Source organism: Eublepharis macularius, chromosome 7 (genome assembly GCF_028583425.1).
Source record: "Eublepharis macularius isolate TG4126 chromosome 7, MPM_Emac_v1.0, whole genome shotgun sequence".
NCBI classification, from domain to species: Eukaryota; Metazoa; Chordata; class Lepidosauria; order Squamata; family Eublepharidae; genus Eublepharis; species Eublepharis macularius.
Genome location: NC_072796.1, coordinates 126,310,672 through 126,326,241, shown reverse-complemented (window position 1 = coordinate 126,326,241; position 15,570 = coordinate 126,310,672). Strand labels below are relative to the sequence as shown.

Below are 15,570 nucleotides of genomic sequence, written 5' to 3'. Positions count from 1 at the left end.
TGGGAACCACAACTCTAGATAGACAGGACTGTAGAGGGAGTGCTTTCTTAAGGAGCTTTTCTCTTTGTCTGCAGAATGCTAACTTTAGGCGGTCCTCTTAAAACTCACCACATTCACTTCACACTCAAACTAGCTAGGTGTATGTCTCCACTTTCCTATACAGTTTGTCAGTTCCATTAATAAAGCTTTTGTTAATCTTAAGTCAGTTCAGTGTCCTGATTGCTGCAAAGGCACTCTGCCAACAAAATTAAGGTGGCAATCCTAGGCAAACTTTCTTAGCATCAAGTCTCACTAAGCTCAGTAGAATTTACTTACAATTCAATATGCACAGGACTGAGGCTACTGCAATTCCATGCACATTTGGTGAAACTTTTCCCTCCGATGTATTTCTTAAAGGTAAAGGAGATCTTTTGGGGTTTTGTCCTGGCAATGCCATTGAAACTTTTTTCCCTGGAGGACGGAGTGTGCCCTCCCACTTTATGCCAGTGTCAGGGCAGTGCAGGGGGACATACACCAGACCAAGCTAAAAGGTCTGCAGTTTGAATCTGGCAACATCTCTCTGGTTGCTACATTTTCTTGTGGGGTAGGTGCGTGGGTGGGCTGTAGCTCCTTTCATGACACCTTGCACTACGTTTTCCTGTTTTGCAATAACTCATCTAGAAAGAGAACAAAATTTCATGCGAAGATGCAAACCTCGTAGTGTGGTTATTTGTAAGGTACGCCTAATGTGTGCTCTGGGCACTTAGATTGCAGTGATAAGTTTCCCAATTCCCACACCTGGCTTTAATGCAGTTGAGAAATAAATTAAAGAAGGCTGATTTCCCTCTGGTGTTGTTGAATTGGGAGTGACAAAAAGCGGCAAGAAAAACCTACAACTCCGCCCCTGCACCAAATCCACTTTTAAAGGTGTGCCTAATTTTAACCTGCTCAACTCGATTCTTACAGCGCACTGTTGGTGATTTAAATGAGCAGCCTGAAGCCATGCGCTAGAACTACCTGCGCACTGTGAAGTTGGCATGCATGTGAATTCCTGACAGCAGGACCCAGGTGTAACTTAGAGTTGAACAGAGCTAAAGGACAAATGAGACAGAGATTTAAGCTTCATTGCAGAACACAAACCTCTGCAAGTTCAATGTGTTCCTGGATTGATATGACAGGTGAATGCCACATGCTCTTTTGATGCAATGGGAATGCTAGAATAAGGGCTTACTTACAATGTACCCTATTGTGTGTTGATCTCAAGGAATGAATAAGAAATCCATCCCCATTTTATATATATTTTTATGAAACAAGTACAGTCCCAAAGGGAAATAGGTCCTAAGTTATTATGTGCTGGCTGAATTTATGTTTATTCAAAAGTAAATTCTTCTGAGTTAAATGGGGCTTACTTCCAAGTAAATATGCATAGGGCTGTAACCTCAAAGCCATCCTGGTTTGAAGAGGAGGGAAATATGATATTGTGTCAGTTTACCCAGTAACAAAGTTCAGAACTTACTTTAACCCAAGCAGAAAGTCATCACAATTGTTCCATGTGGGTGCACCCATCTACTTACACACCGAACATCAGTTTTCAGTGGCAAAGTTTCACTTTGGCATGAAATGTCATATTGCTACTTTTGTAATGGACAGCGGTTATGTTTAGTTACTTTTAACAGCTGTAGGGCTGGCCAAAATTCCACACATATTATTTGGATCCTAACTGCAGCTTATAGCATTCTTCTGACCTCCTCCTTACAACAACCCTGTAAGGTAGGTTAAGGTGAGAGAGAATATGACTGGTCCAAGGTCACTCAGCAAGCTTCCATTGCAAAGTGGGAATTTGAAGCTGGTCTCCCAGATACTTTGCCTGACACTCTAACCACCAAACCATGCTAATTTAGCAATATCCTGGTGAAATATACAGACAAAATAAGCAGAAGGTGCTAAATTTATATAGGGTTGCCAGCCTCCAGGTAGTGGCTGGAGATCTCCTGGAATTACAACTGGTCTCCAGGCCACAGAGATCAGTTCACCTGGAGAAAATGGCTACTTTGGGAGGTGGACACTATGGAATTATGCCATGCCAAGGTCCTTTCCCTCCCCAAACCCCACTTTCTTCAGGTTTCACCCCCCAGATCTCCAGAAATTTCCAAACTTGGAGCTGGCAACCCTAAGTTTATATGTAATTACCTCAGACCCATTGCTGAAAGGAAATAAAATGTGGGTGTGGAGGCATATTTCATGTGTACTTTAGAAACTGTGACATTAACCATATTGATCTTAAAACATTATAAACGTCTCTCTTGGAGGGCGAAATGTCAAAGAAAAGGCTGTCTCCAAGATGTGTGGTGTTGACCTATTTCTCTACAAGTAGAGTTGCCATTTTCCAGGAGGTGGCTGGAGATCTCCCGGAATTACAGCTTCTCTCCAGGCCAAAGAGATCAGTTTGCCTGGAGAAAATGGCTGCTTTGGAGGGTGGACTGTATGGCATCGTACTGTACTGAGGTCCCTCCTCAAACCCCACCCTCTCCAGGCTCCAGCCCTCCAAATCTCCAGGAATTTCCCAACCTGGACCTGGCAACCCTATCCACGTGCTTTCATTTATTGGTAAAAAATACTTATGTGCCACCTTTTCATTCAAAATGTTCAAAGCCGTTCTCATGAAACAGAAAACATGTGTATAAATAAATGTTATAATAAACTTCAAAATATTGAAGGCAGTAAGCATTGAGAACATAAAATTTAGAAGCAGGGTGAAAGTCCATTAGTTATTTTTTTTTACACACTCTCTCTCTCTCTTTATATTCAATATAATAGGAAGGCATGGTATAGCCTGATTTTGTCAGATCTGGGAACCTAAACAGAGTCAGTACTTGGAAGAGGGGCACTGAGGAAGACTCTGTGGAGAAAGGCAAGGGTAAACCCTCTGCTTCTCACTTGCTTTGAAAGCCCACCAGGTGCTGCCGTAAGTCATTTGCAACTTCAGGGCACTTTGCACACTCATATTATACAATATATTGTGATATGCAACATTCTTATATAATTTTTTGTGTGTATGTGTGTTCTGTGTGTGTTAGATATTATATGCCTCGGACATATAATTAATAAAATATATATATATCTATAATAATGATATACCACATTCTGTTATATAATATGTTTTATATATTATAGTATGCTATATATAATATACTATTATATACAATCTGAGTTTGTCAATATGACAAACTCATATTGACGCACGTGGGGATTCGAACCAGTGACGCCCATTTATTTGCGCGAACCCTGCATATTCTAAAGGCAGCGCAGGGACGAGCAGGAGCCTTCACCGCCCCTCCCTTCCCTTCCCGTTTCCGACCAATCAGGAGCCGCGGCCCGGGCATTCTGCGCTCGTGACGCGCCTTCCCGGGGAGGCAACGTTCCAAAGGGTCTGTAAAGCCGGAGCGCGCGTGCGCTTACGTGCGGCTTCGCTTCGGGGGCCGAGTAGGAGCGAGAGCGAAGCAAAGGGGCGAAAGGAGGCAGCGGAGTTGGGGAGGGGATTGTCTCCGGAGGAGTCGGCAAAGGGGGCCCTCCTTTTGTTTGGATCTGCCAGCTAGAGTAGACCCATCGCCTTTTCCATTTTTATTTTGTGGTGTGGAAGCCGCCGGGCTGCTGGAGCCCGGCGTTTCCCGCCCCTCTTGCATTGGCTTTAATGCATTAAATCCCATTTTTGTCGCTTTCCAAGGCGGGGTGGTTTCACGCTCGCTGCGTTTTATTGAAATCTCTCTCCCGCTCTCAGCGTCGGGTGCAAGAACCCGCCTGGGCGGATGGGCTCCTTGGCAATCGGCTTTGCAGCTGTTGGATGAATAGTTGGCGGCGGCGGCGGATCTCCTGGTGCGCCCGACGCATTGCAAAGCGGCTCGCCATTGAGCTCCCCCCGCTGGCTCCGACTTGTTGGGCATGACTGAGCCATCATGGAGAGCGACGGGCTGCCTGGCTCGCCTTGTGCGGGGGGGATAGAGACGTCTTGATTTCCTAATTTCTCCCTTCCCCAGTCGGGAGTTTCCTCGGAGTAGCGTTGCTAGGAGGCTGTGTGCAAGCAATAGCGCCCGGGCACCTCGGGGGTGAGAGCAGCTAGCTAGGGCTTGGAAGGGGGCTGAGCCGTGGGGCGCCGCTGGTTTGCAGAGCGGGTCATTTTATCTTCCAAAGCCTCCCCGCTTCCCTCCCCGTCGGATTTTTCTTGCGTCTCGGCGTAGTGAGGTTGGTCCTCGGCGGCCGTCTTGATCGAGGGGGGAAAATGGAGGCGGTGATCGAGAAGGAGTGTAGCGCTCTCGGAGGACTCTTCCAGACCACCATCGGGGACATGAAGGTAATGGAAGGGGCAGCTTTCCTGGGCCACGCTGGGCAAAGGCTTGGCACGCTCAAACGCCACCTGCATCGAATGCTTGGGGGCTGGGAGGGGAATCGCCCACCTCCTCCCGTGTGTTGCATGCAGATGCAATCCTGCCGTGCATTGGCGGCAGCTGCAAAGAGCATGCCAGGCGGGCTGCTGCTGCTTTGATCCGGGAGGGGTCACCCCCCCTTCTCCGGTTGGAGGCAAAAATGATTATTTGCAAGGCATTAATTGCCCTGTGCCTTGACATCTTCTCTCTCCCCCGAGGCCAGAGCTTCCCTAGAGCCCCCCTTTGGGATTCTTCTAATTGCTCAGCTAAAATAGCATCACTAAATTAAAAGAAATACACAGGGGGAAGGTTTGGTATGGAACCCTTTGAAAACCCAAAGGCGCTGCCTGAGAAGGCGTTGGTATATGCTGTGAACTTGAACAGCTAATATCCTCATTGATGCTTCGATGTGTCACCAATGGAAGGAATAAGCTGGACGATATTCAGATTTCGCCTTTTGTTTTGTCCCGCTGCCTTTGTGTTGGTACCGCTCTCACCTGGCTAAGAGGTGACCAAGTTATAATGACTTGCTCAAGGCCGCCTAATATATGTCTGTGTTATGAATAGAGGTGTGTTGCACTCGCTACCTTTCCTGGAAACCATAGTGAACGTAGTAGCTATCATAGGATAAGCATGGTGCTTGAAGACGGGTTTGTGGAGAGCTAAATGGAGCCTCCAGTTTTCAGAGACAGACCTCTGATTCCCAGATGTGGAGTGGGGAAGGCTCTTGCCTGTTATAGTGGGGTGGGGTGGGGTGGGGAAATATGTGGACATTGGTCTGATCTATCAGCAATTTTGGTATTTCATTTGGCTGATTCCGCACACTTTGGATAATGCACTCTCAATGCACTTTAGCTATCGTTTGGAAGTGAATCTTTTGTATCACACTCAAAAAATTCAGTTCCAAATGATCTCTAAAGAGGATTGGAAGTGCCTTATCCAACGTGTGCGGAATCAGTAGGGAAGTGCAGCTTCTCTCCAGCCCAGGACCTCTAAATGTTGACAAACATTTGTGCGACGCAGCCACTGTAAGGTGTGGACAGCATGAATTTGTGGTTGGATGTTGTCCAACCTTGGATGTCACTGGCTGCAAAAGGACACCCCTGCATGTTCTCCTCTTTGAGGCTGGTGGTGAATTCATAGCGCTTTCTGCTTTTCACATTTAGTAACAAAAACAACGGTATTCTAGTACTAGTGATGACAAACAGTTTCCCTCTAGTCGAGAGACTGCAGAAGGTGAGGGGGCTGTTTGCCACTGTTGCCAAATCCTGTCCAACGATAACGAGAAGTCTTTAGTAGGGAAGGAGTACCGAAACCACTTTGTTAAAAAGGAAAGTGCAAGCTGGCGTGGGAGTTGATTAAAATCCAACTGGAAGTAGGGTGTGTACGCTCAAATGTGGTTTTGATGTTATATTGTACCTTTTTAAATAACATAAAAGACTGTGTGGAATTTCCCCCAGATTCTTGGGAAGGGTCAGGTAGGCACTTGATGCCAGCCCAATCCTCAAACCGTGGCAGAGCTGATGACAACGTAGGGTCAGTTGATGGACGGACGTTAGCCTGTAGGTGTGTATATTAAGAGGATCTGCACCCAGTGCTATGCTTTCATCTGCACCAGAGTTCCAAAGATACTAGAAGTGGTGCCTTGTTTTAGATAGAGTTTTGTGGAGGGTTGTATCTGAGGAGTCCGGCATAATGAGCCCAGTGTGATGTGGTTGGGTTCTAAATCTTCCTTTATAGAGTGGAGCATGTGGCGTTTTGGGGGGTGGAGGGAGGGGGGGCGATCCCAAACAAAACCTGCAATCATTTTCATTCAGTCCATTTCAACACAGGGAACATTTTAGCAGATGTCGCCTTCCGCCAGATGGAATGTGTCTCTGAATTGTGCCCCGAGCAGGGGCTTGGCAAGACTTTATCCTCCAGTTCTCTCCAGCAGGAAGTGTATAAATCTCAAAAATGGTTCAGTGCTGCTACCTGCAGTTGATAAAGTGTTCACCTGGAACATCTACCTTTCTCTTAAGCGTGCACCATTTATATGGGTTTCTTTTTTTTAAAAGGAAAACGCTCTGTTGTGATGGTGGAATCAGACTTTAACACTGAACATTACAGAGCAAAACGCTGAAGAAAAAATGTCCAGGAGCGTGAAGCTTAACCTTGTGATGTGGCTCAACTAACCCAAACTCATGCTTGTTTCCAAAGTCCAAACCCAGCCCTTAAACAAAGCATCTTCCATTAATCATTTGCTTTCTTTGCTAATTGGGTGCAGAAGTAATTCCAGTTTAGGTCATAACCCTCTGCATGCTTAATTGAGGACAAATCCCACAGAGCTCGGTGGGCTTACTTCTCAGTAAACGTGCTGTAGGGTTGGGCCATGCCCCAGGTTTTGGTTTGTTTTTTTAAGCTAGCAGCTTTTTTTCATCAAAACATAATTTTGTGGCTTGACTATGCTGGCAGCCTTGTGTGTGCTTACACACGAGTAAGCCCCGTGACTACAGTGGGACTTGCTTGCGCTCCGACCCAGGTAGAATTTGGCTGTAAATACTTGTAACTGGATAGTGAACTGAGGTTCAGTGCCCCAGCAAAGAAGGGTCTTTTGACGCAATCTGATTGCGCTCCCATAATATGGCGACAGAGTACTATAAAAACTGACGGGGGGGGGGGGGGGAAGGCCTTTTTTAGTGCAAATATTTATCCTTTGGCTTTGGGGTTTGTGTGCTTTGGGAGAGACGTTCCGGAAGACAGACTTGAAAACTAAAGAAGGGCTAGGATTACCCATCCTGGGTGTCGGCAGTGGGTGTAGCTTTGAATGCGGCCTCAGCTGCCGGCCCAGACAAGGACAAATCCTATTGAACAGCCGTCCTTGTCCACGCTTGTTGGACATGCCTTTAACTGCTCCTGTTCAGTCGCCACCTGTTTGCTTGTTGTGAAATAATGGATAATTTTCCTTTGTGCGGACGAGACTCCCAGCATGAAAGGTAGCCCCATGTGCAAGAAGCTCCAACCAGCTTGCAATGCCCAGTTGTCGCAATAGCATGTTAACTTGGGAAGTTAAGGATCTCGAGGCCCTAAAAAGCTGCTGATGATAACCTGTCAGGGCATTGATTAGCGCATTGATTAGCTTCCTGTGAAAAGCTTTCGGTGTTTTCCTAGATGCCTTCCCACTCCCCAGCTGTCCGTATTTTTGGCCTTCCATGGCAACTTTTGACAGTTGTTAAGACTTGCCGGATTAGAATTCCCCACATTGGGAGGATGGGTTGGTACGCATCCCAGCCCTCCAAATACTGACATCTGTTAAGCTGTCTGTGGCTCTGTCTGTGAAACAAGGACTACCTCTTAAAAAATAATGGAAGCCTAAAAGCCTCACTTTGCATTTGTAAGGACTGTATTTTCCGTATGACATTTGCAGATACTTTTAAAGATGCATTTCAGTTTTAGTTAAATGCTCTGGGTTTTTTTGCTTTGGGTTTGTTAATTTCCTCTCCCCAAAGAGGAGGCGAAATTGACAGAGCCTTCCAGAGTCAGAGAAAATTAACAAACCTTCTGAGGAGCCATCTTTGCAAGCTCTGTAGAGAGGCGAAATTGACAGAGCCTTTGGCTCTATATTTTTAAACTATGCTTCCCAGCTAGCTTTGCGTCTCCTTATACTTGCGCCTTCTTGTGTAAGATGTCTTGTGCAGAGAGACTCACAAATGGAAGGCTATGAGTTCCTTTGAGTCAGTCCAATATGTGTCGGGTCTGCATGTTTTCCTCTCACCATCAGCTTTTCATAGCCTTATTATCTTTTCCAGCGACTCTTGTCTTCTCATGATGTGACCAAAGTATGATAGCCTCAGTTCTGTCATTTTAGCTTCTAGGGAGAATTCAGGCTTGATCTGATCTAGAACCCAATTATTTGTTTTTTTGAGGGTCTGTGGTATCCATAATAGTAAAGAGTCCAGTAGCAACTTTAATACTAACCAACTTATTTGTAGCACAAGCTTTCGAGAACCACAACTCTCTTCGTCAGATGCATGGAAGGTATGAAGAAACTGGCCAGAGATACATAGGTGGTGAGGGGAGGGAGAGAGGGCGCAGGGAGTGAGGGCCATGTAAATCAGTTGCAAAAGTCACGAAAGGGGTGGGTGGAGTGCACAATCCAGGCTTCATATCCTTCATGCATCTGATGAAGAGAGCTGCGGTTCTTGAAAGCTTATGCTACTAGACTCTTTACTGTTTTGCAACTACAGACTAACACGGCTAACTTCTTTGGATCTCTCAGATCTGAAATGAGTCTCCAAAAAGGTTGTCTAGGAGTTTCCTGGAAAAACCCTAGCAAACCTATTTATTTAGATAATTATGCCATCTTTTCTCCCCAGTGGGGACCCAAAGTGACTTATTGCGTTGTTGTCCCCCCTCCATTTTTCCTTACAACATCAGCCATGTGAAATAAGCTATACTGTGGGAGACTGGCCCGAGGTCACCCAGCGAGCTTCCCTGGTAGAGCGGGGATTCGAACCCGTGTCACCTGGACTTACTGTGATATTTTGGAAAAATTTATAATGGGATGTGTAAAGCCCTCAATTATAACCAGCTAATTTCTCTTACGCATCCAGGTGGATCCATAGGCACTTTTTTTTTTTTAAGCTGTGGAGTTGAGAAGGGTTCCTTTTTCAAAGTTGATATTGGATCATAGTCAAAGAAAATAAGTTTACCAAATGACTGAATAGCGGAAGTTACTGCTTGATGTGCTTGAAGCATCTCTTTGTTTTATTGGGCGTTTACTGTTCTTCCAAAGGACGTTCAAAGGGTAGAGAGAGGATTTTAATCAGGGAGTGGTGGCAGCTCAAACACTGCTCACATAGGCTTCTCTGTGGATTCATAAAGCATGTTAAGTGAACTTCTTGTGAAAAGGTTGGAAGCCCATTCATTTGCTTAAAAGTGTCCCAGATTTGTGGAGGGGTGTGGGTAAGGTGAACGCATGAGGATAAAATCATAATGATATCAGTTTAGGGCAGCAGACGTGGTGGCTTCATGGTAGAGCATCTGCCTTGTCTGCAGAAGGTCCTGGGTTCAATTCCGGGCACTTCCAGGCTTTTTAAATATTAATAAATAGGTGGTGTGAAAAACCTCCATCTGAGAATCAGGAGTTCTGCTGCCACTCAAAGTAGTAACTAGCAATACAACGAGAGTAGACTACACAAAAGAATTATATTGTGAGAACTTACTAAGCAAAATTATATAAACCAAAAGTAAAAATTGGAGTCATTTTTATGTGAATTTTGAAGGTGATATATTGAGTCAGTATCACAAAATATAACACTAAGACCTTGTATAGAATTTCTGCCTTCAAGGAATTATCAACGTGCATTCACTTTGGAAACATACAAAAAGTCTCAGTGCTATTCCTATTTTATGGAAACCGTTTGCTCAAAGTAGACCGTGCTGACCTTGATGGACAAATTGCCTGGCTTGGTATAAGGCATCTTCATGTGTTCCAATTTAGCATTTGACCAGTGAAGAAATGAGTGATTGTCCTGTTGAAATACCATCGTGAGGTTAACTTGTCAAATAATAATCACTGTAGCATTTAAAGCACTCATTTATTAGAGCGGTAGCAAGGAGCAGAAAGTTGTGCTGACGGCAAGAATTGCTGTCTCCTCTTTTGAATGGGTGCTGCAGTTAATCTTGGGTGCTTTTGAAGGTTGCGTAGAAATGTCACATTCTGTTGGTTTCTTGGCCTTGAACCCCCACTATTCATATTTTACTCCTTCTGTATCCAGGTATGAGCATATTTTATATACAATACTCTGATGACTGAGATTTCATTCTCTGCGCCTGATAGTCTATGAACGTTTAACTTACAGAAAGAACTCTGTTGGCCTTTACCGAGGATTTCTTTTTTTTGTGTATCTGTCTCCTAGATAACTTCATGGTCCAGCCCTTCCAGAGGCTTTGCAAAGCCCATTTCCTCTTCTCTCCCCCAAATTCCCAACAGTTGCAAAGAGCTTCTTAGTAATAGTTCTGGGCATGTGCCCCCTGTGGTGACTATTGGTGTCTATGCTTTTACTTTTCTCTCAAGCCCTGTATCCCTGGTCAGAAACGATTGTCCTTTTTTTAACATAGGGTTAAGTAGGGAGAAGCAGTTGACCATGTGGCTTAACCCTCCCAAGAACTACTGGGAGAGAACTGGAGGAGAGGTGTTGTCCATTCCTGAACACAGAGTGTGGGAACTTTGCTCACAGGCCTTATTGAATGCTCTGAAAGCACCCAATGTTGTGCAGTTGCTAAACTAAAAATGGTCTGGTTTGGAGCAAAGCTCGATGGTTATATTGTTTGGGGGGCTGTATGGAGTTTCTTTAGGAAGAGCAGAGTATAAATATTAACCAACCAGGCAACCATTTGTAGTAGCAAAAGAGAGTCTCTGCTGACACAAAAGTGGTGTTGAACGCTTGACGTATCTGGCAAGGTTTTATTGCGGTCAAATAGTAAGCAGTTGGTTGGCTCAACAGTTGAGCATATTCGTTGTCTTAACCAGTGCTCCAGCCTTAGTTAGCATCAAGAGGTTCTTTCATCTCTGCATTCTGTAAGTTCTGCAGTAATTTAGTTTTCAATATCTTAAAAACAATTCTAGTGTTTTTTGGCTGCATGTACAGCAGTACGCAAAGGAAAGAGAATTATTCTTATAACGTGGAGAAAGGATACAGGCGACTGTTTTGCTTGCTGTTTGTGTTATATGCTGCTTTTAAATTATTTATACTCCTCCTTTCTGCCCTCATGAGGCCACCAAGACAGCAAACAGATTAAAAACATACATAATAAAAGCCCATCTTTAAAAAAACATTAAAATCATTTTACCGTACTCCTGTGTATCCTGTTTTTAATTGTTTTGTAAGCTGCCTTTAGTACCTACCCTTTTAGTAACAGAAACACAGCGTAGAAATCCGTACAGTTTGTTTACATTTTTTAAATATATATGCACAGTCTCTTAACTAGAGTGCGTTACCAGTAACAACTCACAAAGAAGGGGGCAAGAGTGGCTGTGGTGGCCAAGAGGGCTGGACCACCAGAAGCCTTTTCTAGAAGTCATAGGACCAAACACAGAGATGGAGAGATCTGGGTGTCATCTGCATATCAGTGATACTGGACTCCTGTCTGTGGATGTTAAATAGCAGGGGAAAGGAGGTGGAAGACTGTGGACTCCCATATGCTGAAATGAGCTGAAGTTCAAGGAAACTTCAGATCTCATTTGCAAGCTACCATCTGTCTGCCTTGGGCCTCCCTTAGTAATATGGCTGGCTTCTCACATGGAGCTGCAGGAAGCATTATAGAGTTTTTATGGCTGATTCCGCACACGTTGGATAATGCACTTTCAATGCACTTTAGCTATCGTTTGGAAGTGGATTTTTTGTTTCACACTTGGAAAAATTCAGTTCCAAATGATCTCTAAAGAGGATTGGAACTGCATTATCCAACATGTGCGGAATCAGCTGTTACGTGAAAAGTTTGGGGCAATAATATCCAACCTTTCCAGACCAGGGTTCCCCAGTCTGCAAGCATAAGGGTGGAAGATCCAGAGCTGTAACTCCACGTGACCACAACTCGGAGTGGCAGGCTCGAAGAATCAAGGATGGGGTTTTTGCCCCGGTAGGTGGGCCTCTAAGTTCACTGCTCATGTTTTAGCAAGATTTGAGTCTAGTAGCATCTTAAGGCCCAACGAGATAGTGTAAGCTTTCAGGAATCATAGTCTCCTTTGACTCTTGAAAGCTTTGTGACAAAGAGAACTTTGACTGTCAAAAGCTGATACCCTGGGAATCTTGTTGGTCCTTAAGGTGCCACTCAGCTGTTCTACTACAGACCAACATGACTACCCATCGGAAACTATACTCATGGTTTTAGTCATTACTGCTTTTGGAGAGTTTGGGAAGAGCCTTGTAGAAATATTAGGAGCGCAGTCCCGTTTGCAGTCCTGTCTGCGAGTGAGCGCACATTGACATAGTGGCGCATACTTCTGAGTTAACATGCCTAGAGTGGGCTTAATGAATTATTATTAATGTCGCATTCCATCCTGATTGGACTGAGACTTCAGACTTCGTCCTGCAGGTTTTAATTTTTCTTTTGCATGTATCTAATATTGCGGGGTGTGCTAATGTGATTTGCACCAGCGTGCTCTTCGTCTCCCCGCAAGTCAGTGAGTGGATCTTGTGCTAAAAATGATCACCCACATTATGACTGGAGGAGTGTTGTGTGCACCTTTTCCTCTCCGCAATTCTTCCTTTGGTTTTTCCTTTTTTTAAAAAAAAGAAAATACTTTTTTCTCCTGCCGGTGCATTGTGGAGAGCCGAGAGACAGCTGATTGTTCACTTGTTTGTTAGTAATTAAGTGCAACCAAATGGCCTTCCGTGCGCTGCAATTCTTGGCCATTATAAACAGCTGCAGTACATTTGGGCTGGGACTTGGGAAGGAGGGGAGGGGGGAACACAAACCTCTTCTGATTTCTATCCTCTGATCTCGAGTGTTGATCTTGGAAACAATCAGCAAGGCAGCTGTCAGCACATTGAGGTTTCTTGAAGCCTATGGTATAGCTGTGTGAATGCGTAGCTATTTTTAGATTGTTATAGCAGTTGCTTCCAAAGTATGGAGCAAGTTAGTTCCCTGAGGAGGAGGAGGAGGAACAGACAGCGTCCAGGGGAATAGATCCAGGGAAGTTAGCCGTGTTAGTCTGTAGTAGCAAAATAAAAAAGAGTCCAGTAGCACCTTTAAGACTAACCAATTTTATTGTAGCATAAGCTTTCGAGAATCACGTTCTCTTCGTCAGAAGAGAACGTGATTCTCGAAAGCTTATGCTACAATAAAATTGGTTAGTCTTGAAGGTGCTACTGGACTCTTTTTTATCTTCCAGGGGAAGGGTCTCTTTCCTCTCACACCATTAATTGTCCCCTTGGTTGGGGTGGAGGGGCTATCTCTGTAGTCCAGCTCAGCAGACTATGGCCATTTCCACACACGTTGAATAATGCACTTTCAGTGCACTTTCGCAATCCTTTTGAAGTGGATTTTTTGTTCCACACATGGAAAATCAGTTTCAAATGTTCACTAAAGAGTATTGAAAGTGGATTATCCAACGTGTGTGGAAGCAGCCTATCCGTTTCTTTATCCCTCTGCCCCCAAATTGTTTATTCCGGACTCCTTAAATGAAGGCTTAAAGAATATTGTGATTCTGCTGCAGTGTTGAAAGTTAGCCCATGGAATTCCTTACTAGATCCCACGGTGACACATATTTGCGATGTTGATTTGACAAGAGTGAGCTGGGAATTTGCAAGTTTTCCTGATATCATGGAGGTGATTTAACTCGTCTTAGGTGACCAATTCAAGGTGTTCATGGTCCTATTATAATCTTTTCAGTGCAGTCCTAAGAAGAGTTACTCCAGTCTAAGACCATTGATTTCAAATCAAAAGCACTGGTTTCAATGGGCTTAGACTGGAGTAACTCTCCTTAGGATTGCACTGTTTGTTCCTTTACTTCCTAAATCTCCCACTAAACCTCCAATAACTAAGAGGCAGGTGTTTATCCCTTGGACTGGAGATCAAGAGCTGGTCTGGCCTGCTCCACAGCTTAATGTTACCCTTGGCAGAAGCTGACCAAATGTGTTTGTCTTGGCCCGTCATCTTTTGGCTTTGGAGAGTCTTGCTATGCAAAAAAAACCCGAGAAACACCATTTTAATGGGAGACCCATCGTTCACTAATTTTGCATAGGTGGGAAGCATTTAGCAAGGCTTTCTTGCCAGGCAGACACAGTTCCCCGGATGCTGCAGAAAAGTTTGGGAGTGTTGTAATATAACTAAGGAATTAACACTTTGCTGCATAAAAATTGCTAACGAAACCAGTGTTTCAGAACGGAATGTCTGTGTAATTTCATACTGAATGCTAGTTAATGCAGACACATGGTGGTGTTCCTCAGAGTTCATTCATTCCTGAGCTTGCTATTTAGGTGTGTGTGTGTGTGTGTGTGTGTAGGGGAAATGTAGTAAAATAGCAAATAGTTTGGTACATGGATGTGTCTGTTGATCACGATTTGGCTTCTGCAGGCAATGAAGTATTTTGAATGTATGCTATAGAAGAGAATGATGTAAGCCACTGTGGGTGCCCGTTGAGGAGAAAGGCGGGGCATAAATGAAGTAAAACTTTTTTTTAAAATAAGTAAAATTTTTGCAGATGGGGAATTGAGACTGGGAGTCTGTTGCTTAAAATAAGGAAACCTAATGAGGCAATTTTCTGATCCATCCCTCAATTTTTTACTCACTGTAGATAGAAATAGAATTGGTCCCTTTCCTGTTTCTCGGAGTTCAAGTACAAAAACCTACCCCCTCCCACCAAAATTCCAGAGCCAATCAAATCCCTCCTAGCACAGACGAGTGGGGCAATAAATTTGGTTATTGACAAGGCTCATTTTGAGGGGGAACGCACAGGAACGCAGTTCCGGCAGTTCCCCGAAGAGGTCACAGGTCAGGTGGCCCCACCCACCTGACCCTTGGCCATTTTGGGCCCATTTCGGCCTGGATTGGGGCTGAAATGACCTGTATCGGGCCTCTGACGGGTGGCGTATCACTCTCCTGCTCATCAGCGGCCCAATCCTGACCATTTTGGGCTCCTTTGCAGCCATTCTCAGCCCTTTTTTGCCATTTTGGGCCCTGAATGGCCAGGATTCGGTCCAAAACAGCCAGAATAGGTGATGTCAGAGGTGTGTGGCATATGCAAATCAGTTATACTAATGATACACTTCTGGTGATGGCAAGAGGCGTGACATATGCTAATGAGTTATGCTAATGAGTTCCTCCAGCTCTTTTTCTACGAAACGACCCCTGGTTATTGAGCTTAATTGCACCACTACTAGAAAGCATTCTTGTTTTGTTCTTGCTATTTCAAACCCTCTAGGTAGAAAACCATTGGTGTGTCGTGAAGCACAAAAATGTAGTGCTTCAGTAATGAGTTCTTTCATGAACTTGCTGCCTAGAGGTGTTCTGAGCAGCTTCTTGTGTAACTTTGGGCCAGTCCTAAACTCTCATCTGATTTATCTGACCGTGTGGTTTTGAAGACAGATTCGGGTGCTGTCATGTATGCTGTCCTATGATCCTGGGAGGAAGGGTGGGGGATGCATATGGTGGGTAAATGAGTCTCTGGTTGTGGGACATAGAA

The 15,570-nt window shown here is 44.5% G+C and overlaps 1 protein-coding gene across 4 annotated transcripts in view; it reads left to right on the top strand.

The window, feature by feature from the left end:
* Positions 1 to 3,468: 3,468 nt before the first annotated feature.
* Positions 3,469 to 15,570, top strand: part of MTSS1 (MTSS I-BAR domain containing 1) — a 171,757-nt gene continuing 159,655 nt past the window's right edge. For all 4 annotated transcript variants that reach the window (XM_054986026.1, XM_054986027.1, XM_054986025.1 and 1 more), the window contains exon 1: positions 3,469 to 4,327. In XM_054986026.1, the coding sequence (XP_054842001.1) occupies positions 4,256 to 4,327 (72 nt within the window). In that variant the 5' untranslated portion in view covers positions 3,469 to 4,255. The remainder of the gene's footprint in view (positions 4,328 to 15,570) is intronic.